Here is a 27374-nt window from a genome sequence, read left to right as displayed (position 1 = left end):
CAGTAATATAGAAACATAGAAATGCACATTTATTTTTACAGATGAGTAGATGAAAGAAAAGTAACTGCACAGCTAAAGGTAACTCCACTTTAACCACCTCTGGAAGTCTCCACACAAATTTGGCATGCCCATTCCCTTTTCTCTGAACTCCTCCTACAGTATCTGCACTAATACATTCTGTATTACACAATATTTGGAGTGAAACTCATTATTTTTTGCTTTTCAAACCTGTGAATAATTAGAGCATTTAGACTATCCGGCAGTGATTTTGTAGCCACAGCACAGCTAACTCCATGTTATTTTGTAGCATTGTCAGTATTGTCAGTACTAGTACAGACTGAGGTTAGAACTATTAAAGTATAATTAAATCTATTTGTAGAGGTAAAGTACAAGAAATGTAAGCCATTTAAGCCCTATATTGAAAGTCTGCATGATGCTTAGGTAGGTCTCTGTCTTTGGCAAAAAGAGTGAATATTCTCTGAATATTCTTTCAAGGACCAAAGAAGTTTTGGGAGTAGTTTGCTATCAATACAAAATATCAATTAAAATTCAGAATGCTTTATACACTACTTATGACTTATTTTAGCTATTAGAGGGATTACACATCTTTGAAAGCTTTGTAAGGTACCAAGAAAAGCCAATTTAAAAATTTTCCATGAGAATTATTTTTGAAAACACATGTATTTCCAGAAAAAATAACATTTTTTTCCCTGAAAAACCTTGTGTTCATAAAGAAACATATCTAGAAGGCAAGGTAAAGCATGTAAACCAAACAAAATTGAGGCAACACAAAACAATGAATATAACTATATAACAGACAGGTTTCGGCTGTTTTTTCCCATGTTTTTGTTGAGCTAGTGTTTGGCTGGGATTTTTCTGGTTAGTTCTGGTCTGCAGACCTGAGTGATTGAGGGAACGTTTCTACATCACAAACCTGAAAAGGGTAATGCATCACCTTAACTTCATGCTCTGGTCCAGGAGACATGGGTGCTGTATTGGCCTAATTCAAAACAGTTCATATCCAACATCCTGAGAAAATATTTAAGGTTTTTTTGGAAGGTAGGGCAGAGTAAAAGAGGCAGATGGATTTTATTCTTCTCAGAAAGTGAAAGAAACCCTAATTATACAGAATAGTACGTCAGGCTTCTGGTCACATTTAGAAAAACAGGAAAAGATGGCTTCCAGATCAGTCTTCAGAGAACAGTAAGTTTGTCCCTGTTTGCATCCTCTGTTTTCTGCTGCATCAACCAAGTAAGCAAATGTGGACAGAGTGCAAAAATATTCAAATCCTGCTACTGAACCAGAGTGCTTTCTTGCTTGACTGATGGCTTGCAGATTAGAGGTAGGTCCAGGGTGGTTCAAGGGCACCAACATTTAACAGAATAACATATTTTTGAGAGTCTAGGATTTGAAGCAAATGGTGATATTATTGTCCAACTACTAAAAAACAGAAGGGAAGAAAAGGGAGAAAAAAAAAAAGACACTGATGATTTTATTGCTTTTGTCAGCAACCTAGAGAAGCTCAGCGATAGAGAACAGCATACTGAAGGGGAGGACAGAAAATTTAAATCTCATATCATAGAAAGTGTGTGGAAAAATTTGAAGATGAAGTGGTGTAACTGAACTGATAATCAGAAAACCCAGAATAAAGTAAAAAACATTATATGAGATAGCTTGCTGTTTTGAAATCCACCTATACACATCACTCACTTTTAGTATCATTCTTTCCACACTTTCTACTCACTTTCACCTAAACTCAATTTAAACTAGTGTAATCTTTGCCTTTCAATATAAATATGGCTGTGTTGCACTTGACATGGTGTTTGGGTTCTCTTTGCAACATTCACTTTTTTCAGACAGGGTTAATGCTATGTTTCTTTTTCTCCCTGTGTGACCACTCAGCTCAGACTGTAAAGACTTTGGTGTTCAAGTTGTCTGATTCTGTACTTGCATGAAAGATGATCAAAATGGCTGAGCTGGGCTTTAAGTGCTGTTGAAATACCATAACTATTAGTTTTGAGTGTACAAATTGGAGACAATTAAACATTTTTTAAAAATATGTGGCAAAACAGTGGTATAAACTATATCTGTTAAAAAAACTAGCTTTAAAAATCTGTTATTTCCAATATGTGTCTATTTGTGAGTGTGTGCCTATGTATTTATTTATGTATTTTAATTTGGCAGCCCACCGAAACTACAAAGTCTGCTTCCCATCCAATCACTGGAGAAATTCAGGTAAATATGTAGGTTTTGCTATGTAAATTGTTGGTATTACTGGATGCATTTTTCTGAGTAATAGATTTGAAGAAAACAATCTCCATGAACTGATTTCTTATTCAACTCCAACCCCTTGAGATGTCACTAATGTAAGTCAGTGCTTGGTTTTTACCTCTGTTTTTAATGTTGGCTTGTGAAATACAACCAGAACAGAAAGCGCTACTGTTCATGAAGGGGCTAAAAATGTAATGAAATTAATTCTAATCTTTACTCTTTGGGCACCTATTGTGGTTTACTTCAGAAATTCCCAGACTCTTCACATTTAAGCAAAGACTACTATGAGTTTCTCGTAGTGCAGTGTATTTATTTCCATGCAATGCCAAGTTTGTAGATATCTCTTATGTAAACTGTCTTTACATTAGCTTTTTAAGACAGTGGAACTGGGAGCAGCAGAATAAATTAAGACTAACTTCCTATAGATCTATGTCTTTTTCCTTAATTAATCTCTCTCTCCTATACTAGTACTAAGGATGTTTCCACAGTATTATAACATCCTTCCCAGGCTTGTGCTTCAGGTAGTCAGAATTTGTGTAATTCCTACTCAATAAGCTGGCTATTTCTCAGAATAATATCAACAGTTCAAATTTAATCTGCTTTTTTCCTGATTGCAATCGATCAATATGGGTGTTTCCTTCTTTTCTTTTTTTTATTTAACCAATACTGTCAGACTTTGAAAACAAAATTTGTTTCAAGATCCAACAAAGTAAAAGTTCTAAAATTTGTTTTATTCAAATTATTTAAGAGAGGGATTGAATCATTTAGGAATTAAAAATAACAAACAATCTTAATGTGTCTTAATGCATTTTCTAGCTTCAAATCAACTATGACAAACACCTTGGCAACCTTATCATCCACATCCTTCAAGCAAGAAACCTTGTTCCCAGAGACAACAATGGCTATTCAGACCCCTTTGTTAAAGTTTATCTTCTTCCAGGGAGAGGGTAAGTGTAGGAGAAATTTTAACTTGAACTTTCTTTTAATATGGTTTGTTACTTGCCCCTATTAAAAAGAACTGAAAGTTATTGCTATAGAAAATCCAGGTGCAACACCAGGAAAAATGGTAGATTTTTAAGAGAGCCAGATCCTATTGCCAGGAGAATGTGCATAATTTGCTAATGACTTCAGAGACTTCACACTCATTCCTGTAGATTTGTTTTTTTATATTTCCATTTAAAAATTCTACTACATGCAAAAATATGTATTAAAAAAACAACAGACTCTACTGAAATGTACTAAATATATGTAAAACTTTCTGTAATATAAAAGATACTTGTTAAATTTAACATGAAATGGTTGCTTCAGCTCAAAACATTCTGAATTTGGGACAGATATGCAAACATGTAGAATTACAGTATATGGGAAATTTAAGGTTGCAGTATAATATCAAAGGTGAGATATACCAGAAAGAAAACATTAATTTGATGGGATTTTTTTATGGCTTTTTTTTTAAGAGCTGAGATGTGGTTTTAGAAATTCTGGTAATTTTGTATCTAATGACTAAACAAATCACTTATCACTTTTTCACAGACAGTTGCCTCTTTAGACTCTGTAATTACAAATAGCTCATTAGTGTTTCCTTCAAAAGAAATGTTTCTGTATCAGCAATATTATAACTTATTGTGTGTCCTGAAGTTTCAGAATGTCATACGTATGCATAAGTATATATGGTCATAATAATCCTGCTCACTTCAGTGATACAACAGATATACATAAAATTAAGCTGATGGATGAGACCTTAGATTACAGAGACAAATCAATGCAAACTTCTCTGCTTGCATAATCACACTCATCCTAAAAGACTCTTAGGCTGGGACCATGCAACTAAAAATCTATATTTCTGTTCTATTCAAAGTAACAGGTAAGTGGATGATCAGGTCACAGTTCAGCATTTGGCATATGGGCAAGCACCACTAAAAGCACATGAATGATACAGCTAAAGGCATGCATATTCTTTTGTAGCTTGCTAATTCCAGCAACATAGAGTTCAATATTGTTCAGTGGCACTGGGCCCAAAACTATTACTGAATATAATGGGAACAGGTCCTAGACCTTAAGGTGTTTTTTAATGCACCTAAGAGTCTTGTAAAATACTTGTCAAATCAATCTTACAGGGAATTTTGCAGGTACATTCACTGATGTAGAAATAAGACTTTGAATTAGAGAGACTCTGCAGAAGTCTATGCCACATCCAAGTATAAGTTTAAACTTGTTCCAAGTTACGAAGAATTTGTATTTTAGTTTTGTTTGGGTTCATTATTTTAAAACATGGAAATGTTACACTTTTGCATGCAGCTTGGGGCTTTAGGGAATAATGAAAATGAAGAGTTTCTCAAAAGTGCCAAACTTGTTTCTGAAAGCAATGAATTGCTACTGAATATCTTTTATCTGTAGTTCAGGCAATGTTAGACTTCTTGTTCTTCTCAATGCCTCTATTTCCTTTGAATCTGATACTAGAAATTACCCATTATTCAAGTTTTCTTTCATGTCTGTTCTCATTTTGTCTTACACTGCTTCCTCTGTGTTCTTAACTCTGTAAATGCTGGGTTTGCAGACAAGTCATGGTTGTCCAAAATGCAAGGTAGAGTATGGTATCTTCCAATTTTATTCTTTCATTTTTGTATGCATGCATGATATGATAAGCCTGTGCAGTGAACCATAGATCTGAGTTTTGATGGCACACAATTGCAGCATGCTGTTCATTCTCTAATGAATCCCATTTCAGAAGGAACTGGAAACAAGTAATTAATGCTCCTCAATGCAGCAGTATTATAGGGCCAAACTCTGATGACAAACAAAATTTCTTTTCGAGTCTTGAAGAATTTAGTTCAGAGATATCTGAAAATTCATTCTCACTCACTGAAAGCTGTAAAATAATTAACTGTGAACTTGTATCAAGATTTTGAATGATGTTAACTGCCAAGAGAAACAGGCAATGTTTGGAAAATAAATGGTATATTTTCCTCTCTGTACCTTGCACAGTGTATAGATATTAAAGCCCAGTATAATTCTAGATAATTGTCCAGTTGGCTTTGAAGCTGCTTGACCACATAAATCATGATTTGTGGTAAACAAAGTTGAATTTTTAGTTATTGAAATTACTGATGCTTTGTTTATCCTGTTTTGTGGACAAAACCCCATTCTCAAGATATGTTAGTGTCAGCCCAGGCATAGGAATAATAATTCAGCCTAAATTCTAAATTTGTTTAAAAGTAGAAACCTGACCAAATAAGTCAACAGATGATTTTCAATAAACAGATCTCTATTATCAATCTGTTTCTTTGTTAATAAAATTATTTAATGAATGTGTTTAAATGCCACATTTTATCTGCAGTAATTCTATTATACTTTTTTCATTGTACTTTCAGTTGTATTATGTATTAATAAACTATAATTTAGGAAGCATAGAGAAATGATAAAGAAAAGAGTAATGCAGTTTGTGTCTTTTCACTCAGCATGCTCTGAATTTCAAGCAGAAATTATTTCATACTAGGTATAGACTGGTTTAATAAATGCATTTTATTAAAGCATCCATCTATTAATCACCATTTTTTGGGTGAAGGTACATTGGTGTTACGAAATTAATGTATTTACCAGATCCTTCCCTTCAGCGGTCTAGAAACCTTCATCTGTCATCCAGCCTAGCCTGGGTCTGCATCTCCTTAGAAGTGATCAAGGTCTTCTGCTTCCTTCTGATCCAGACCATAGGTTACATGAACATGGGCTAATGCCACCCTTGCCAGTTTGGATCCAGATATTCTACAGACTTCACTGGAAATACTCCAGTTACCATGCTAAAAACACATTTACATTTTGTCACTGTCCGCTTTGAAACTCAACACTGCATGAATCATGTTCTCACATATTTCTGAAAAGAATCAGAAACTTTGAAATTATGATGAAGTTGTAATACTGCAAAAAGAAATCCATGAAAGAAAAGGGAATGTCTTGGTGTCACTTTATTGGCTGAGTGCACAAAGGATCCTTTCATCTTTTCTGCAAAAAAATGAAATTATATCAGTTCCCTAAAACCAGTAGATCATATGACATTTAGACAGGCCCAAGCTGTATAATAGTATCCTGGCTTAGTAAAGGTAAGAAGTAAGTGGGGTACTTTGGATGTAAGAGGGGTTTAGATAAGTTAATATTACATTAATAGTTGATCAGAATAGACATTCATTTGAGGAGTACTGTGAGCCCAGAGCGAAAGAGATGCTGCCAGCCCAGCTGTCACTTGCCCATGTCCCATGTCTCCATATGGGTCAGTCAAATCTCATTAATACTTTGAGTGATGGGGATGCTTTTCTCAGATTGCGGGATCTCAGAGAGCAGGAAAAGAAGTCTACTGAGGTGCTTAAAAAATTTAAGTGCATCACTGAAGAGGATTTGCCATCAAAATATGGTTTCCAAAAGCATTCGGGTTTTGTATTTCAGGATTGCTTCCAAGATATGCTTTGTGAGTCTCTTTTTCATATTCTCTGGGACCCCCTGGATTTTAATTTGTCCTTTTCTTACTGACATACAAGAAAAAAGAAATCTCCTTTTTTTTTTTTTTTGTAAAAACATACCATTGTATGCTGTGACAGAACTGTTTGAACTGTAGAGAGCTGCTGCTTTCTTCTCATAAGCAGAGATGGACATATACTTTGTTTCATGGGTCACAATGCCCTTCACATTTTTCGATAAACTGGAAGACAGTGGACAGAATGTTTTGCAAGAAAATAAATAGAACTGCATAGAGTGACTAGAATAAAAAGTAAGAGCAAAAGTAACTTCCATTAGAAGATACCAGTCTAGTAGACATCTTGGATATGGCCACACCCTTTTGTAGAATAAGGCCACTAGATACTCCAGAATAACTAGATGGGAGCAGTGCACAACAGAATTGAGTCTATGGAGTGAAATTGTTGGTTCTGAAGATCCAATATTGAAATATATGTGTCAGTAAAACACATGCATCTTTCACATAACCTTAGTTCTGACCTGTTCCAATCTGGTACCATGCATGGTATGCCATTAGTGACTAACTGATTAAATGAGTCCTTTGGAGTGCATCTTCTGAGTTAATCTCATATGAAAGAAATCTAGTCCACTAGTTCTGAGACCATGCCACACTGTGAACCAAAACACAGGTCAGTCAAATGTCAAAGAAGTAAGCATCAGGAGGACAGCCCACTACCAAAAATTAATGTAGGGGACCCATAAGAGAGCTTAATAGGACAGATACAAGTCATTCTGTGCAATTTGGCCTTAGTTCTGGAGAACATTAATTTTGCAATTTATTCAATTAATTTAATTATTGAATTAATTTAGTAATAGATATAGCATGTAAGTGCTTTAATGTGTGGAGGTTTGAACACAAGACAAAGGCCAGTTGACTTGCAGACTGACAACAATAGGTTCTTTACCTTATATCTTGTTGGGTTTTCAAAGTATTAAAAGCTTCTCATGTTCTCCTACTCAGATTTTTTGAGATGTCCATTAAATTTTATATTAAATTAAAATTGGAATGGAAACAAATCTGACATCAAAGCTCACAAAGCTAGATGAATCCACATTCTGTTAAATGTTAGTGTATTGCTTTCTCCATACTCAGGAAATGCAAAGTAAAATAGAAAGCACAACCAATTCTTTTTAAAACAGATTATGCAGCCAAATTTTTTATTCTTGTCTATTGATGAGCTTGATGCACTTCTGTGTTTGTTTCCAGTTCAGTTGGAGGTATAGGCAGAGAACAGGATCAATAAGAAATTAGTGTTTCTATCATTAACAGAATATTAGTTATCCCATGGCATTCATTAAATGTTCTTGTGAGATGGAACTCCTGTAATTAGAGACTGCAACCTATAAATATAATGGATTCATGCTTATTTAAAGTGGTAATAGGATGATGATCTTGGAAAATAAATCAGTGCGCTATCACTTCAATTTATAATCAGACCCCAACATGTACAATGAGAGAATAAAGCATATGTGCCTGTGCTGACTGGTACTTTATGTTGAAATGGTTGTAGGCAGAGCTAGCCTGCTGAAGAGTCAGAAGATGTTTTAAAAGACTATGTCAGGAAAGCATAGTAAAGAAAAAAAACCAAAGGCTGTCATTGTCCTCTTGTAACCCTGAGTTGTTGCTGAAATGGGAGATGCAGTTCTTTTCTTTTCCTGGTTTTTGATTTGTGGGTGTTTTTTTTTTTTTTTGCATTAGAACTGAAAGAAACAAAAGATCACTAACGTAATGTTTCCTTCCTTTGTTCAAATTCAGTGCTGAGTACAAGCGGAGAACTAAGTACATACAGAAAAGCTTGAATCCTGAGTGGAATCAGACAGTCATTTATAAAAATATCTCCATGGAGCAGGTGAGTGACTGGTAGTACTGTCCAGTGCAATTTGCTGCTTTATTATTTGTATGGTCTGCAGTGCTTATTGTGAAGGGAGAAATGCTTCTGGCAATTCTGTGAACCCATGTAAAATCTTGCCAAGTTTAGGGAAAATTTGAAACTACTTCCTTGCCTCTGATAGAGCTTTCTATGTCAGTACTCTTTTCTTGTCCCTTCTACTCATAAATTTGAGGGATTACACTCACAATTGTGTATAAGTACAGATGTGGCAATTTTAAAAAATGATAATGGAATACAGGGAGGCAATAAATTAAGAAATAAGTTTCTGAAAAAGATGCAGAAATCGCTGTCACTCACAGTTTCAAAAGTCATACAAGTTCACACAAAACACAGGTCCTACCATTTTTTTACTGGAAAATATTTGTAAAATACAGTGATACATTTTTAGATTTAGCAGCAATTTACAGCAATGGGCTTGAAATATGAATCACCTGAAAAAATCTAGAAGATATTTAATTTTCCTGTTATAAAAGGATTTAATTCACAGCTGGAAAATAAGTCTGTAGAAGTATTCTCTGTTTCTTGGTGGCTTCCTAACTCTAACTGACCTACAGAGTTAATTGAGTCAATATCAAACTGAGTTGTCTTTTTCTCCAGCTTCCCTTTTAAAGTGACTTTCTACCATTTTAAAAAGACATAATGAGCAAAATGATGATCAGTCCATTTGTTTAAATTATGAAATATATTTTATAGAATAATGGATCAGTACGGAGTCCTAAATCATTTTTGCCTTTCTTAACATTTTGTTCTTGATACTTTCAACTTCATTTTCAAGGCCATTTAATCTTTCAGTACTTGAAAAAGACCAGAATAACCAGACCCTTTACAGAATAGATTTCTCAATGCTCTTAATATAGTTCTCCAACATAACACCAAGAACTCAATATTATCTCCCTAAATTAAAATTTTGCCCTTCTTATTCATTGAAAGGAACATAGATTAAGATACTAATTTTTGCATAAAGCAAAAACCTTCCTACAGAGGGACTTGCATGGTTGGTCATGCCACCTGCACATCTGAACTTAGCAGGCATTAGCTCAGATTTACTTCAGAGGTACTCTGTCGTGTGTAGTGGTTATAGTTTGCTGGGTTTTGCGTGCTGTTTTGTGTAGGCTTGTATAAATCATAGAATCACCGAATGGTTTGGATTTGAAGCGACCTTACAGATCATCTCATTCCAAACCCCCTGCCATGAGCAGGGACACCTTCCACTAGACCAGGTCGCTCAGAGCCCCGTCCAACCTGGCCTTGAACCCTTCGAGGGAGGGGGCAGCCACAGCTTCTCTGGGCAATCTGTGCCAGAGTCTCATCACCCTCAGAGTAGAGAATTTCTTCCTTATATCTAATCTAAATTACACTTTCAGTTTAAAACCATTACCCCTCGTCCTATCCCTACACTCCCTGATAAAGAGTCCGTCCCCATCTTTCGTGTAGGCCCCCTTTAATTACTGGAAGGCTGCTATGAGGTCTCCCTGGATGCTTCCCCTGTCTAGGCTGAACAACCCCAACCCTTTCAACCTGTCCTTTCGGTGGAGGTGCTCCATCCCCATGGTCATCTTTGTGGCCCTCCTCCAGACCCACTCCAACAGGTCCATGTCTTTCTTAGACTGGGGGACCCAGAGCTGAATTCAGTACTCCAGGTGGGTCTCACAAGAGCAGAGTAGATGAAGAAAATCCCCTCCCTCGACCTGCTGGCCACACTTCTCTTGATGCAGCCCAGAATACGATTGGCTTTCTGGGCTGTGAACACACATTGCTGGCTCACATTCAGTTTTCCACCCACCCGTACCCTCAACTCCTTCTCCGCAGGGCTGCTTTCCATCCACTCATTGCCCAGCCTATATTTGTGCATGAGATTTCCCCAAACCATGTGCAGGACCTTGCACTTGGCCTTGCTTGCACCAGCCCACCTCTCAAGCCTATCCAGGTCCCTCTGGATGGCATCTCTTCCCTCCAGTGTGTCAGTCACACCACACACCTTGGTGCCATCGTCAATCTTGTTGAGGGTGCACTCTATCCCACTGTACATGTCTCCTTCAAAGATGCTAAACAGCACTGGTCCAACAATGGTAGCTCATTAACAGTGAAAGTGTCAGAAAAAAAAAAAAACTGCCATATTTGTCTAGCTGCAATATAAACTAGGTCTTCTGGGTTTTGTGAAAAGTTTTGGTAAGTCAGCAATGTTTCCAAACTGAGCTTTCCATTTAAAAAAGGCTCTTCAGTTTACTTAATTTTCTTTCGGGTTCTGCTCTGACAATTCACAGACCTGTAATTAAGAGTGCTAGGATGTTGGACGTTCAATGGCTGTTTTGTCATTTTAAATTGCTTAGTGATCTTAATCTGTGATTTCTTGGACAGAGATTTTTAGCACAGAAAATATCCTAATAACTATGATGTCATTTTTTTTGACCATTGTTTGTTGAAATTTACCTTTAGATCACATGTTGATTTCTTTGAACTTTTGCTTTCTATTTGCAAATCTCCTCCTTTTCCCTTCCTCTGAGACTGTTATGCAATTCTTGTAAGTGCATAAGCTTTGTGTGAGCACCACGTGTTGTATATTTTGTCCTCTTGTCACATAAAAGAGTGTGCAGGGAATAGTAATCCATTCCACAATTTTCCATGGCTTGTGCCTAGTACTAAGATATTAGTGTGAGTGATTCTTCTCCTATAAAATTCAGTGTCCTGACCTAGAGGAATACAGTTATTCAGTGTCCTGACTTAGAGAAATACAGCGAAGCACATTTTTAAATCACCAGATATTTCCATGCTGATGGTAATAATTCCCCTCTGCAGTTTGAAGAACTATCAACATGCAGTAGTATATAGTTTTCACTCATAACCCTCATGAATAGATATTTCAAAATAGATAGGAATATAAAGAGAAGTAGAAGACCATAATTTTGAGATTGAAAATGAGTGTTCTGATCACCAGACAAGCAAAACTGCATCATACACTAAGTTATACAGAGTTTTCAGTCACACCCTAACATAAATTCATGAATCTTTATACATATTACTTCTTCAAAGAAGCATTTCCTTTCCCTTCATCAAAACATGGCTTCCTGGCCGACACCAAATAAGTGTTATTAAACATTTCCTAATACAGTCCTTTTAATGTCACTGTCTAGACTTTAGCTGGTTGTACAATTTTTCATTTTCCTTTTCTCTTTCATAGCCTATCTGAAATTAAAGTGAAAATAATTATGGGAAATAGATCACTTTTTGAAATGAAACAGACTCTTTCAAGGTTGGAATGATTAGCTTTATCACATAGCAAATTCTACTTTGGCAATTGGAGAAAAAATAAATTAAACTGTGAATATTTAGTAATTTAAGGTTTTTTCTTAAGTAATAAAGTGGAGATAATTACAATTTGAGAGAGACTGAGTAAATACATTGCAAATATTGTATAATAATTGCTAACTCAAGTCAAATACCTACTCAGAGCATGAAAGAAAACATCAGAATGATTTAAGGAGAAGATGATAAAAGATAGAAGTCCTGTTACTGGTCAGTCCATTGGTACAATGTATGACCACAATATTAGGTGTGGCTTTTTTTACCTCAATTTCTTACATGTCAGAAGGCAAATAAAAGTATTTCCTTAAATGATGGCTATAATTCATTAAAGCAAATAACTTTTTCTACAGCTCATGTCTTTAAATTGAAGGTAATATATTTAGGAAGAGAATTATTTTCAAAATCCTTGCGTGATGTAGGAGCCTATGTCATGCTTCCAAAAGTAAGAAAAGCTTTCTTATTGATAAGTAAGGTGCTGGTACTTAAATCTTACTTAATATCTGGTACAAGATAAAGTAGATTTCTAAGTGACCTCCAAAATTCTTTTTGTCCTCCCATGTACCGAATACAACAATATAGAGTATAATAAAATGTTATATATGAATGTAAACACAAATAAGTATCATGCATGCTCTAATACACCACCTTCATTTCTACTCAAATATACTGAGACTGCAGTCTTTTATATTATTTCTGAAGTAATTATAGGAATTTAGTTTCAGCATAGGTGAAAAACAAAGTGCATTAAAATTATTTCCTCATACAAAACCTTGTATGAGATTTTGAAGGAATATTTATTAAATATTTCAAGTAATGCATATTTAGTTACACAGACCCACATTATCCACAACACCACCCAGTGATCTCCAGACATATAAAACAAGAAACAGACACCTTTACATGTGTGGTGTTGGCTATGTTTTCCGTAAGAGAAAATATTATTCACATTGGCTGTTTCTACATATTCTTTCATTTTCTTTAAATGATGGTTGTCGACAGCAGCCTAAAGCTAACTGGAGTTCACATACAGTAACATGCTTTACTAAAAAGCATGGGGGTTTATTTTTTAATTTTAATTTATTTTTTTATTTTTATTTCTTCCACAAAGCAAAGCCTGAAATTAGTTGCAGCTTAGTAACACTTTTTTCATAATATTCTTGGAACTCTGTTGAGATTCACAACAGGTGTAAACACCTTTCCTTTTTTTAGGGACATTTTCTCATTTTCCTGTTAGTACATTGCCCACTTGCATAAACCCACAGTCAGATGGACAGTAGGTTTCTGCAGCCCATTTCAGTATTGCTGTCAGTTAAATTCCTGATGGGGATCTGAACTTCTGGCTTCATGACATAGAACTGGATGATGTAAGGCAGAACTCTACATTGCTGTGATGGTATAATAGCTGCTAGTAAAATCACTAGCCATTCAGTGGTTTTGCCTTCGACAGTGATACATAAAGATATGTTCAGAAAAGCAAATTTTTCCCGTCTTTGAAAATCATTTCATGCACTCTGCCTAATAAAGCTTTTTTGATGTTTTTTTCATTGTCATAATATTTTATAAATGTTTTATTAAACTAAGAAGCTTAAAATAGATCTCTCAAAGAAATGTAGAGTACTGCAAGTTTTCGGCAGTTTTATTATCCTACTAATGCAAATAAGCTAGCAAAGTAGGGTTGCAGTTACCTGAAAATCTTCTCTATTTTCCCTTTTGTACCAAAAATCCTTTGTGGTTTGTTTGTTGTTGGTGGGGTTTTTTTGTTTTTGGTTTTTTTTTCTTTTTTTCTTTCCTGGGTCTATACATTATTCTCTTTGTCCCTGCACAGTTATCACTTCAAATAAGAAGACAGCATGTCCTCCCAAGATAGCAACAATTAAGACAATAAATTTCTGAAAAGTATTTATGCTATTCCTCTTTTTTAAAGGGTATAAATACTTAGTATAGCTTCTAGAAGGAAATTATATCATCCAGAAAGTAGCATGGACCAGTGGCATTTTTTTAGGTTATTTTTCAGGTTACAATTTCAATACTGTCTTGCAACATCAAAGAAAAGGAATTTTATTCAGTCAAGGAAATATTTTACAAGTAAATAATTTACAAATATTTGGTAGGGGATGTTCCAAAGAGAATATTTTTGTTCAACTTTTTCATTAATTTTTGCAGAATATTTTTAAAAGGAATGTTTAAGAATAATGTTGCCTAATTATGTAGGAATAAAACAGAGAAAGATTAAAGAATTGCTCTCAAATATATATATTCTTTTTAAATCTTAGCTTTCAAGTCATGTTGCCTGCTTAAAGAGTACATTGTTGATGCTAAAAATAGTACAGTTCCCATTTGTGGGGGTTTTCCATGATACTCTGATTTAAACATGTTTTTCAAAGATGCTGGATTTGCATAGTTGCTTATTTTTCTGAAGTTAGCTGGGAGCAGAAGATCTTCCAAATACATAATGAGATGAAATTATAATTTAAAGGCAATTTAAATTTATTAAGAACTGTATGAATCTGTGTTGCATTAAACCAAGGAGCAGTGGAGGTGAACAGCAAACAGTGCTTTTCTTTAAAGTATATGTAATATGTATAGTAAGTGGCATAGTTTATAATTTCTAACAATAACTCTATCCATAATTGTCTCTTTGTGCCAAGCAGCCAAGTAATAGTCAGAGCAGTGAGTGACACGTTGCTTCTGTTAGGATGGTGACCTCAGTTATCACATAAGATTTCTGGTTCTGACCTCTCTTATTCGAGTATGTGAAAAGAATCCTGTTTTCCTTAGTAATGCGTGGAAGTGTCCAAAAAATTCTTCACTTACAACTTAGCCTGACTTCACAGGCATCCCATACCCCCAGGATTTTGTCCTTCTCTCTTTCAAGCAGCATGAATTTATTACTGCCTCCCCAGCCACCTTCTAGCCTTTTGCCCTGCATACAACACCAGTAATCAATCCTCTCCCCATCTGTCCCCACAGACTCCTGGAATAACACTGAGGCCAGTCTTTCCAATATAGTCAACTGCTTGGGTCAACAGCTTCTCTGTCTTGTGTTATCTTGTCATATAAAAAGACTTACTTGTTTCTTACTGTAGTCTGTAAGAAGAGTGCTTGACACAGCTATCGTGCCTAACAAGGTCTGTAGATAATGGGTTTTGATGGCTGGCATTAATACCTAAAAGTACAACTTGTCCTGCATGTCTGGATCACTTGCAGAGTCCCATTGACTACACTGAATTCTGGGGGGTATTAAAGCCTGGTCTTCTCAGACGAGATTACGTAAATAAGGTGTTTTAAATAATACGTTTGAAATTCAAACTCAGATGCACTTTAGGCAAATATCTGAGTTCAGACAACTCAGATCTAATGATGAGAAAAGCTGGACAAATAGAAAAATGGTGCTTTAAAAATCAATTTGGCTCTTGTAGTGGACACATACTCTGTCAAAAACAACTTGTGGAAATTCCTAAGATAGGGCCAAGCACAAGCCCATTTGTCCTGATAACAAATAATAGCACAAAATTATTTTTCTGAGATCAAGGTTGATGGGAAGACAAAAGCTGCCTAGCCGTCACTATGAAAAAGGGTACAAGGAGGAGATAATGACTAGAAACTGCCATAAAGACTTGATCTGAAGTTTATGATGGTCATGGGGTTAATTATCCTTTGACTTAAATTGCAGCTGAAAAAGAAAACACTGGAAGTGACTGTCTGGGATTATGATAGATTCTCCTCAAATGACTTCCTTGGTGAAGTGAGTATCTTATTTCCTCCTCTCTATCCCAGCTTACTTAGAAAGCTGAATAACTGCATGCTGGTATTTGGATACTGTTCTCTTCCAAAGTATGGGACATGTGTTAAAACTTTTTTTACATCGCAGTTTTACTGCTGATTTCATAACAAATGGTCATGATTTCTTTCATTCACACATGAGAGATGCCTTCCCTTTATCTCCATAAACTGTGGGCAAGTTCACATAGAACTCGACACAATGTTACTTCACTGAAAAGTAAGAATTTTTCTGAGCCTGAGATGGTAACAGCCTTCACAGTGACTGAATGGGGAATTCTTGTTATAACTGATGAACTGTCTGCCTTGCTTTTAACATAACATAGGAATGCTGAAGAGGTATCAGTCTTTGTAAATGATTAAAGGATTAAATTCTGCCATCAAACCATAATTTAGCACATGCACAAGTATCTGCAAATGTGAGTAATTTGGTCTTTCAGATCAAAGTCCTACTTTTAACACTACAAAATAGTAATATCATTACCAAAGTATGACTGACAGCAAAACCTTGTAATGGATAATAAATGACATGAGTGATCATGGGAAGTATGCTTTCTTTTATAAAAACAAATAAACAAACACATTCATGTATCATACAAAATTACCAACAATAACTATGATGTCAAAAAAGTAATTAAAAATGTTATTACAAAAGAGGATTATTATTAGAAACAGACACCCAGGAAAATCAGTTATTCCTATACAGAGTAACTCAGAGTAGCTCTGCTCATTCTGCATTTGAATTTAGCAAAAAAGGCACTCAGTTCAGCTTCAGTTCCCTTTTGTGTAACTACAAAACTGAGCAATCAGTGTCACTATTTGAACAATTACTAAAATAAATGTATAGGAAGCAGCTACATGATTACTTATTTCCTGCATACTGCATCAGTATTCTTGTTGTGTACAGCATGTTTGTCCAAATGCAGGGCTTTACTGAATATTTACATCATTGTTATTTATAACATTTAGAAAATGGATGCTCCAGCAGCTGCTTCTACAGGAAGATTTAAACTTTTGCCTTCAGATATCTTCAACATCTAGAACTATTTTATTTATTAAATCATTCAGATGTAAATATGAAAACAGTTCTTCATGGACTATCCAGTGTATTTCAGAACCAGAATGTCTAAAGGAATCCTGCACCATAACATCAGATATGAGATATCCAAATTGTGCCCTAAGGACTTGCTTGAATAGGGCCAGCATGATCTCCATGCCCCAGAAGGCAAGTGGCACATCCATGGAATGTGAACCCTCTTCTCCCACAAAGCAGAGACCCCAGCCTATACTGCCTATTGAGAACAATCCCCAACCATGCCATCTTCCGAGTCATTCCCAAAGCTATGACCAAAAACCACAACAGGGAGCATGCTAGATAGTTAATTTGTTCAGATTAAGTATAGACTTAACCAGAAATACCAAGACAGGTCATATACAACCTATGAAGCTGAAAGAAAAAAAGAAGAGGAAAAAGGCTTTTAACCTCCTAGAAACAATCAGTTGTGAAGAGACTTCCCCATCCCTAAATCTGAAGAAGTTCTTTTATTCAGGGTTTTGTAATAAACTAACAAAAACATTGTTCCCCAAAACATTGCACACTTTATGTGTCTACTAGTTTTAGAACTTCCCTACCTGACATTATTTTTAACATTCTCACCTTGGAGTCAAATGCAAAGCTATTTTTGTCCCTTCCTTCATTCAAGACTCTATGATGACTCTTCAGTACTTTACATTTACATTAAGGGAGGAAGAGTCTTTATTGGTCCCAATGCCCCTTTTTTATTTTTTACTTCTTTTTTTCAAAAGAAATTTCTCAAAACTCCTGTTAGCTATCCAGGTGGCCTAGAGCAGATTTTAGCTACAATGGAGGTTTTCTTGGCCAAATTTCTCTTTTCATTTTCACATTGCCATTGCATCTCCCTTTTCTTTTTTTCCAGTGAAGTTTTGAGGCCTAAATGGCCTATTGAATTCTGTTATTTAGTGAAGTGCAAAGGTTCTTCTAATAGAATATGTCTATACAGAGGTAGAATGACTAGATGTCTTTTTAGTCTAGCTTTCAAGCTCTTGCTCACAAGCTACCCTTTAAACTATCTAGAAATCTTGGTATGGAGCTATGTCTGAGCTCATAGTCCTTATTGAGGTCCTGTTGAGAAGACATATTAGTTCAGACACAAGAATATGCTTACAAGTGTGAGTTTGAGATCACAGCTGGCTTATATCAGGTGACGTCAGAGTGTGGGCAGAGGGTCCTGAATCAGCATACAGCTTTATACCCTTCTTACATTTGATTGCAACTTCTGGTAACACAACTGTAGACTCTTATGCTGTACACAATCATTAACGGATCAGATAGAGGCCATATACTGTACTTTTATTTATTTGTAGGTATTGATTGAGTTATCCAGTGTCTCTCAGCTTGACAACACTCCTCGGTGGTACCTTCTGAAAGAACAGAGTGAAAACATTGATCACGGGAAATCTCATTCTGGACAGAGCAGCCAGCAATCTCCAAAACCATCTGTCATCAAGAGCAGAAGTCATGGAATCTTCCCGGACCCCTCCAAGGGTAGGAATGACTGGGTGCACCTGATATGAAATGTTTTCCCAGATGATGGGAAAACCTTTGCTATGTGTAAGTTCTAACAGAAAAATAAAGTTACTGCTATGAAGTTTGTATATATTTTTATTAAAACATATTTATCTCTGTGATGAATTCATTGGATCTAAGGCTTAATTTCACTTCATCGGTGCCAGGCAGCTTACTGAGTAACCGTGTCCTTAAAACAGCAGCTTAAAAGAGCTATGTGTTTTACACATCTACTAAAGATTCTGTGCCCTTTTCATTTTTCTGGTAGCCTTGGCCAAATTCAATACATATTTAGCGTTCTATTTTTCATGTTCCTTAAGTACTCTATGTCATTTTATCTTCTTGAAATGTCACATTAATAATTTATAGAATAGTAATTATGCCATAATGATGCATATGCATTTCCAGTCAATGATAATGGGCTGTAGCATATCTCCATTGTATTGGAAATCAGTGGAGCTGATATAGTAGAATTCCACTAGTACAAAAAGCAGAATTGATCTCAGTGTCTCCTTCTCCAAGAAATTTATCTCTACTTTTTTTTTTTTTTTTTTACACTAAGTACTCAGTGGCCAGTTGCTTACTTAAAACACAGTATATATCACATCAAAGCAAAATCCATCCCAAATAGCATCCAGATGAGAGCCTCAGAGTGATAAGAATCTATTCCATCTCCTCTCTATTTCTCTGTGTAATGTTTTACTAGAGATTGGTGTCTATATAAGATTTATATCTAACTTAGAAGTTAGTATAGAAGCTGTGGTTAGTTAGGCTATGATTTTGACCAGGGCATTCATCAGAATAAAACTGCTTGCATTAGCTAAGTATTTAGTACTGCTATAAGTGATAATAGTTAGTCTTTACATACTAGAGAAGTAGAAAGTGGAAAACAAATTAGTTTTTAGTCTACCCCGTCATTCCACCAGTGTGAACCAGCACAGGAGGCATAATTCACAGGTGATAGAAACCCAATAGTAAATTAATTATTCCCTGGGCCAGGGAACAGTGGGGAAGTAGAAAATGGTGCATCATAAGACTTTCCTAATCATGATCTATCCTAAATCTTTGAATGACTTTGCACTGCTTAATCTTTATTCCTCACAGGGGGCAACCCCTATAGCCCCCTCCCCTGCTACCAAAAAACCCCACCACTCACTCAAACCCAGGACAATTCCTTGTTCTGCAATGCAGCTAGAAAGACCAGTCAAGAGAAAGAAAATTAAATTGTTTGTTTTTAATAAATGCAACAGCTGTGCTTCTTCATTTTCTTGGTAGACATGCAAGTGCCCACCATTGAGAAATCCCACAGCAGTCCAGGGAGCTCCAAATCTTCCTCTGAAGGACATCTACGCTCTCATGGTCCATCTCGCAGCCAAAGCAAAACCAGCGTCACTCAAACTCACCTTGAAGACGCTGGGGCAGCCATCGCCGCTGCTGAAGCAGCTGTCCAACAGCTTCGCCTTCAACCAAGTAAAAGACGCAAATAAATTCCTCAGCATGGCAGCTTAATGTTCATCTGTTGCCTTTTTCCCTGCTGTCCTTCTCTTTTTGGCTATTTTTTTCTGTTCTTGGCACACTGTGCTCACTCTGTTCAATGTCTTTCTTTGTGTGCCTGTGTGTGAATACATATAATTACAATATACTCTTGTATTTAGAAGTCTTGTATTTATTTATTTATTTATTTTAATTTATATAGACTGCAGTGAAACTGGCTGTTTCTCCATCAGTCCCTTCATTCATGGTCCATGATGTTCCATGGCTGTGCATGACTCACAGAAAATTCCATTGTGTGGTGGTGTTTTGATGTCACTAAGTAACTACAAATGAAATAATCAAAACCTGCAGAGATGCAGCTGCCAGGTCTTCAAGTTGCACATGACAAGTACTTGAGAGCACTTTAACAAGATATATCTATAAGTAGTAGTCAGGAAGGACAGTACTATATACACAAAAGAAGATTTCAAGAAAAAAGTTTTTTAACTACATGGCTGAGATTTCTATTTTTGAAACATGACTGTAAATATCTGATTTTTTTTGAAAGGAAATATAAGACAACTTTCTTAATATCGCAGATAAAATCAGCTGATGAGCAGAACAGCAATAGACAAAACCACTAAACACATCAAATACAAATCATTAAACATACAAAGCCATTAACAACACAAGATTTGAACAGTGTTATCAAGTTAGTAAAGTCAAAGGGAGTTGAAAGCTAAATCAGGTGTCATAGTTCAATTTTTCTTGTCATTTTTGTGCCGTGGATTGATTAAGGGTCAAGATAGATTTCATCTGACAACTTTAAATAGATGAGTAAATTAAAACTTTTCCATTCAAAAAGATTGCTCTCCAGAGTATACTTCAGACCATTATCTGATTGCTAGTTGAGGGTTTAGCTGATGACAAATTAAAAATCTCCAACTGTGGAATCATTGTGTTCGTCTTCAGAATTTGTTGATATGCCATAAACTTACCATGGTATAATGCCAAAACTGGGGGAAAATTATTTCCCTTGTCTTTAGCATCATTAATAAAGAAACAGCCAGTTTTAATACTCTTTAATGCTGTGCATGTGGTGTCTCTTTGGTGTTTGAAAACACTACTTACTTAAATACAGAAAAAAAACACTTCTGTTTGCATGAATAACATTTAAGCTGGTTCCATCTGAGGATACATACTCTGGGTTTCCATTTCACCCACACTGCCACAGCAGCACATAAAAGCGGTCAGTCTAATCATGCCAGGAAGCAGCACAGACACAGCATAGCAGGAGTCCTCCCTATTCAAAGAACTCAGTCTGACAATCTGCCTCCACCAGCCAATGACAACAAAGACCAAAGCCAACTAGCCCTCAGGAAAGTGATGTCTGATGGACCAGTCAAGCCTGAAGGAGGTGAGCAGAAAGACATGGTTAAGAAACCAACCACATCCCAAATCCTTCTTACCATGTCTGCTAATTCATTACGATATTGAATTATTTATTTTACCCCTCCATTAAGTGCTGTAAATGTTAACATGAATCAAGAACGCTGCCTGATTTTTCCACATCAGCACATAAATCCATAATTGAAAATATGCTAAGAAACATTACAAAACAACAAATGTGTGCACTTCCATTCCACTGGAGGACTTAGACTTCTGTTGAAAAATGGAATAGCTTTGCTCATGCTGTTGCCTAATAAAATGCATTCATCCAAGCCAGTCTGCTTAAGCATGATTGAACTTTTTTTGTACTGTGACAAAAACCTAATTGCAAATTTTTGTTTCTGGAATTCTAATTGGGACATGAAGAACTTATTTTTTGTCTCCCAACACAGCTGTTATGGCAAAAGTCATTAGCATAGATATTTTTCCAAACCACCAGTGGAAGGGAAAGGAGTTTTGATCCATATATAGCTCAATCTCTTGATAACGTTCCTATCTGCCTCTTAAAAAAATATTTTCTACCTGTAGGCACCTGTACATCAAACCTAAATGCCACATATCATCAGTTTCTTCCCTCATCACAAATAAAGAGCCAGAATCTCAACTGATTTAAATTGGTGCTGTTCTTATGACTTCTGGAGCATTTTGTTTATTTCCATGGAATCAGAGGGATTATCCCAACAAATTTACAGGCTGGACGCCCGGATATTCTCTTCTGCTGTAAATCCTTCCCAAGATCTCATGATTCATTGAAGGCTTTTTCTTTGTACACAGTTGCACATGGTGGACAATGCAATCTGGCTGAGAATGTTGTAGGAAAGACAGAATGATACTTCAAACAATATACCCTAAAGGCAATGAGTCATTAAGAGAATTAGTGTGATGTTAAAAGAGCTAATTAACAAGGACAAATTTAAAAAAATAATTTTAAACATTGTATTTAGAGATAGCAAGTCTTTTGTTATGAGAGTCTTAAGAACTCTTCCATAAATATATCTGTCTACACACATGTGTACATCCACCCATACACGTACCGTCTTACTCTACAGTTCAGCTCCAGACACTCAGTTCAGGCAAAAGCCAGACAATATCATGGTACTAGTTCAGGCATCATGACTGAAAGGCCTAATCTACTCCTGGGATGTATACCATAGAAATCTAAACAACTTTTAAGATCTTTTGAGGTATCATTTCTGTAGAGATTTAGCACAAAGACTTGTAGTCCTATGATGCATTTTGGCATAGACCATCAATGCTAAAACCTTTTGCTTATGATACAAGGTTGAATCAAGGTTCACTTACACTTTTATGGTAAGGAAGTAGCTAAGCAGTCAGCTTCAAGTAACCTTGCCATTTAACTGTTATACTAGCTTCTTTACTTTTAAAATTGCAAAAAGAGTATGTATCAATATGCACTTGGCTCAGTAATATTAGAAGCATTATAGACAGATATGGGAATAAGAGCCCACATTAATATCATTAATATATAAGTGAGGTTAGACTTACTATGAAGAGACATGGTACTTTCATCTTTGTACTTCTGACACATATACACAATACATGGTCACCTGCACAAAATTTAGAAGTCTGGTTTCAGATCTGTGAGAAGTTTTGGGTTCTTATTGTACCAGAACTAGTTTGTTCTAATTTATTTCTATGAGGTGGGCCAATAATTGCCATTTTGAGGTTAATGGATCTGATGCATCTCAGCAGGAACAAAAAGTAAGATTAGTTAATTGCAGTTTTGTGTAGTAAAATGAGAAGAGACAATGACCTTCAACAGAAAAAGCACCAAAGATGCTCAAAACAGCTTTCAATTTATAGAGTTCTTTAAAGAAGGAGGAGGTGATGAAGGAAGGAGGTTTATCCTGCAGTTCAAAAATTCTACAAGTTAAGAGTGTTGTGAACAATGAATGTTAGGGCATCATCAGTTTGCGAGTCCATTCCTCCAGGGACGCTGCATTGTTGTGGTACCCACCCCCATTACAACCTGCTTTATTGGCACCTGGAACTATTTTGTTTTTTTCAGCCCAAGCACACAAGGTGGTAGTAATCTAACAGGATTTCCACAAGGGTGATGGGAAGAATTCTATGCTGTGAGTGATCACCAGTCCTTCTCTACCTAAGAGAACCCTCACAAAGTTTCTTCCTTTAAACTAGTCTAATAGCTGCCTCAGTCATTCTTAGAGTGCCCCAGAGAAATCTTTCTCTACTTCTGACACCTAGGACCTTTTCTATTGGATGTATTTTGTCAGTTATTAATTGTTTGTCTGACGAGAAGTAAAAAGGAACTCATAGACAAAACCAGCACCCATGGTATACATATTTTGTGAATGCAGAGGAGTTGCATCAGTTTAAGTTTATTGGACTGAACTATTCCATATTCATTTTAAACAGTAAAAAAAAAAGTATTTTAATCAATATGGTTTAAAATTAAGGTGAAGCTACAACAGAAAACATTGGTCTTTGTTCAGCACCTTTGTAAAATCCAATATTTAATTACAGCATTTAATTAAAAATAAACACTGAATTATAATTTTCTTGTTGCCTGTGAGAGATAAGCATGTGATCTGTAAAGAAACCAATTGCATAATACACATTCCCATCACACTCCTCTGAGAGGAACAATAACATTTCAGAGCCAACCCTTTGAAGGTAGAAGTTGCAAGGGATCCAAGCCAGAGGGGGAGAGCAGTGCCTTGGTTTGAGTTAATTTGATTCCATTTTTGTGAAAAATCTGAATCATTTCCAATTACACATTCACATAAAATTAAGCACATTTCTTTCAACATAAATCTGTGTGTTAGAGTTTATCCACCAGGTAAGTCAGTTTTAGAGATAGTGCAAATCAGTCCACCTCCTTTTAAGTCAGTAATTTATCCCATTGAAGGATCACTCTATTATATGGAATTTTCTTGGTAGGTCACTTGTGGTTTAAATATAGTAAATTATTTTAGAATTCTTCAGATATTTGAAATTAGAAATATTCTGATGATATTTAGAAGTTCTCTGGATATATACATATAAAATAGTAGGTGTACCTGCAATATAGTTATTTACTCATTTTATATAAAAGGTCTATTCAAAGACAGTTTATAGTTGAATGAACTACATGCTTTAGTTTTAATAAATTACAATAAAGTGATTAAGATAGACAAGGAACAACAAAATTTCCCTTCACTGTCTATGTGAAGTAGAAAGGTGCGCCAGCTTTGCCTCACTAGAATAGACTGTTTAGTGTCCAGTGAAATAAGTTAGAGCACAAAAAAAAAAAAGATAGTGTTCACCATATAGTCATCATTGATCTACATAACTGATCATTTTTAAAGTACACAGTTTTATAGGGAGCTGTGGTCTCTACATGTGTATAGCTTAATGGGTAAAATTCAATGGGCTTACCCTTACTTGCAGAGGAAGAGGTTCCAGTTTTTCCCAAAAAGGGAAGAAGAAATCAAAAAAGAGAATTTCTAGAAAATTATTTTGGTTCTTCCTAGGATCTTTGGAGAACAGTGAATTAGTATTTACATAGCTCAGTAGATGATTTTAAGCCTGAACATCATTGTAGTCCTATGCATTTTTCTATCCTTCCAAACAAGCTCTTATGAGAGAGAAGATACAAGTCAATACACTGTTGTTTGAACATCATATGGTGATGGATGCCATATACACCTCCTCTTTTATTTGTCACACATTTAAAAAAAAAAAAAAAAACCAAACAAAAAAACAAAAACAACAAAGAGGCAAACAACCTGCCAGGAAAAAAGTACTGCTGTACTCTTGACCTAAATTAGTTTGCAAATGTTAAAGATCTAGAGAAAACACTATGTGTTTCAGTTAAAGGTCCAAACATACCTGTATGGTAATACAAACAATATATTTCTACAGCAATTGCTGTCTACTTTTCCTATATTTTTTTACTCCATAATAGAAAGGGTTTTTTTCAACCCCAAACCTCTGGAAATTCAAAATCACATTTCCTGAAAATCTCCAGATCTAATTCATGTACCCAGAACCTATTTATTCCTTCCATCTCATAGAGAACATTCCATCTTTTACATTATAAATTTTTCATTGTGACACAAAAGCTTTTCTGTGATATCCTAAGAGGAAACTACTTTCCAAATACTTGTTTGTCAAGTGATTTTACTGGTCAGAGGGAGGTCTGCTATCAGAGATAATACTGTTACCTAGAATATCTAGAGTAGACAGACTGTGCATCAGCATTTTTACAACTATACCCAAATGAGTCTGTCAATTTATACCTCTCAAAGACCTCCCATTTAAAACACTTCAGTTCAAAAGGCAGCATACCTGCTTTTAATTCCCTTGGTCCAACAACTTTGATGAAAGTTCACATAAGTGTGAGCGTAAGAGGTAAAAGCTACACAAAAAATGTGATGTGATGTATGTACCAAGATATTGCTAGCACTGTAAAATCCATGATACAGGTCTGAGCCAGCACTGTGTAATTTCTAGCCACTTAGCTGTAAGAAATTAAAATTGACAGGAGTTTTCCTTATCACTGAGTTCTACTTACTGTTATTAGCAACAATGCAGAGTGAAAGGAAATTGATTCCTAACTTCTATAAATCTTTTGGATTGGATATGATTGTGGATTTAAATACCTGCTTATTTGGCGTGCCTTTAGGTCTATGCCCATTTTCACATTTTTAATAGGCAATGCCATATTTTGATTTCCTACAATAACTGAGGATGTTTCCTTCACACCTTAAATAATTTACTGCCCAAAGCTGTTTATGCTTAGCTTCACTAGTCTCTTAATTTCCAAGTTAAATTGGCCTTCATATTGCTACAAATAACCCATTTCCAAGAATCATTATCAAAACAAGAACAGTTTGTCCTCACTCTCTGAAGACAGCAATAATCTGAGCTTGTCTTTTGAGTCTTGTTTCAGTCTAATAGCTGGCATATTTTGCTTTGGCTATTCTTGCTATTTACTCTTCTACCATTTTAAGATGACATGTAATTTCAGGAAATTGCTCAGATTCTTCATTTGATAACTCTTATTTCAAAAGTCTATTAAAGGGTAGCCTATGGAAGAAAATTATTTCATAAGAATTGCTTTCCTGAGTAAAGAAATTCCATTACCACAGTTTGAGTGCTGTTCTGCCATCACTCACTTCAAATGGTAAATTGCTCTCTAAAGAGTTATGCTGAAATTTAAGAAAATATCACCACTCATTGTTTAGTCAAAGCCATGTCTAATATACAAATGTGGCTGAAATAGGTGAGACTATGGTCTAAAGTACTGTTCAGTATGAGGAAGAGTGAAGAAAGGAGATTATCAGAACTGACCTGAAGCATATCCCTTTGATCACTATTTATGTATTATGCATCCCCGTTCTGTTGCCAGTTCACAGAAAATGCAGCTAGCAGTCCCAACAACTGGGTTTTACACTGCAGAACCTTACAGAGGAAGCCTGAGCAGCACCTGCTTTTAGTGTGAGCAAACTCTTCATAGAAACAGGTGAACAGGCACCTCAGGGGCAGTCTGAGATTGGAGCACTTGAAACACAAGGCAACTGAGAGTGACGAGTAGAAAACCTTCTGCCAGAAGACAATGTGTATGACATGCCCAGTCTGTTGGTCAGCAGAGAAGTATCCAAAGCTGACCGGTGATTTCACCTGCTCCCAGGGGCTTGCACCTCTTTGAGAAGACTCAGCATGATGCTATCAGCCCCTTTTGTTACCCAGGGGTTTCTACAAGACTGCCAATCATAAAGAGCAATTTTTTTTCAAGTAATTAGAGGCAAAGTCTCAAAATGTAATCCTGAAGGCATACTGAAAAGCATTTTTCCCTCCTCCTGTTTGGTTTACAAATAGAACTGTCTTTCCCAATGTTTTTTGACTGTTGCACTTCTGCTTCTAGACAGATACCTGTAAAGGGGAACATCCACAATCTAATCTCCAGGATAAAGTTTTGGTTTAGTCTGTTCTTTATCCACAGGAACCACAGAACAGCATAGCCCTATTTTTCAAATTTAAGTCTCATATATATATAAAAAGTCCATTCACTGTAGAGGAGTGACTGGAGTGGCTGACAGTGCTGGATTGTTTCCATTTTGCTGCTGACTGATTTGACAGTTCGTGTC

General features: G+C 35.9%; 1 protein-coding gene across 11 annotated transcripts in view; it reads left to right on the top strand.

Moving 5' to 3' along the window:
• Positions 1 to 27374, top strand: part of PCLO (piccolo presynaptic cytomatrix protein) — a 392417-nt gene that overhangs the window by 308923 nt on the left and 56120 nt on the right. For 7 of the 11 annotated variants that reach the window (XM_042791970.1, XM_042791966.1, XM_042791964.1 and 4 more), the window contains 8 exons: positions 2185 to 2235; positions 3088 to 3218; positions 4829 to 4855; positions 8534 to 8627; positions 15646 to 15717; positions 18138 to 18318; positions 19615 to 19809; positions 21047 to 21229. In XM_042791970.1, coding sequence (XP_042647904.1) covers positions 2185 to 2235; positions 3088 to 3218; positions 4829 to 4855; positions 8534 to 8627; positions 15646 to 15717; positions 18138 to 18318; positions 19615 to 19809; positions 21047 to 21229 — 934 coding nt within the window. Of the gene's footprint in view, positions 1 to 41; positions 67 to 2184; positions 2236 to 3087; positions 3219 to 4828; positions 4856 to 8533; positions 8628 to 15645; positions 15718 to 18137; positions 18319 to 19614; positions 19810 to 21046; positions 21230 to 27374 lie in introns of those variants that run through there. The other 4 variants (XM_042791969.1, XM_042791962.1, XM_042791967.1 and 1 more) reach the window with 4 other exon arrangements.

This window comes from Tyto alba, unplaced genomic scaffold (genome assembly GCF_018691265.1).
Source record: "Tyto alba isolate M040663 unplaced genomic scaffold, T.alba_DEE_v4.0 Super-Scaffold_2, whole genome shotgun sequence".
Classification (NCBI taxonomy): Eukaryota; Metazoa; Chordata; class Aves; order Strigiformes; family Tytonidae; genus Tyto; species Tyto alba.
Note: the sequence above shows the minus strand (reverse complement) of the source record. Positions and strands in the feature narration are given on the sequence as shown.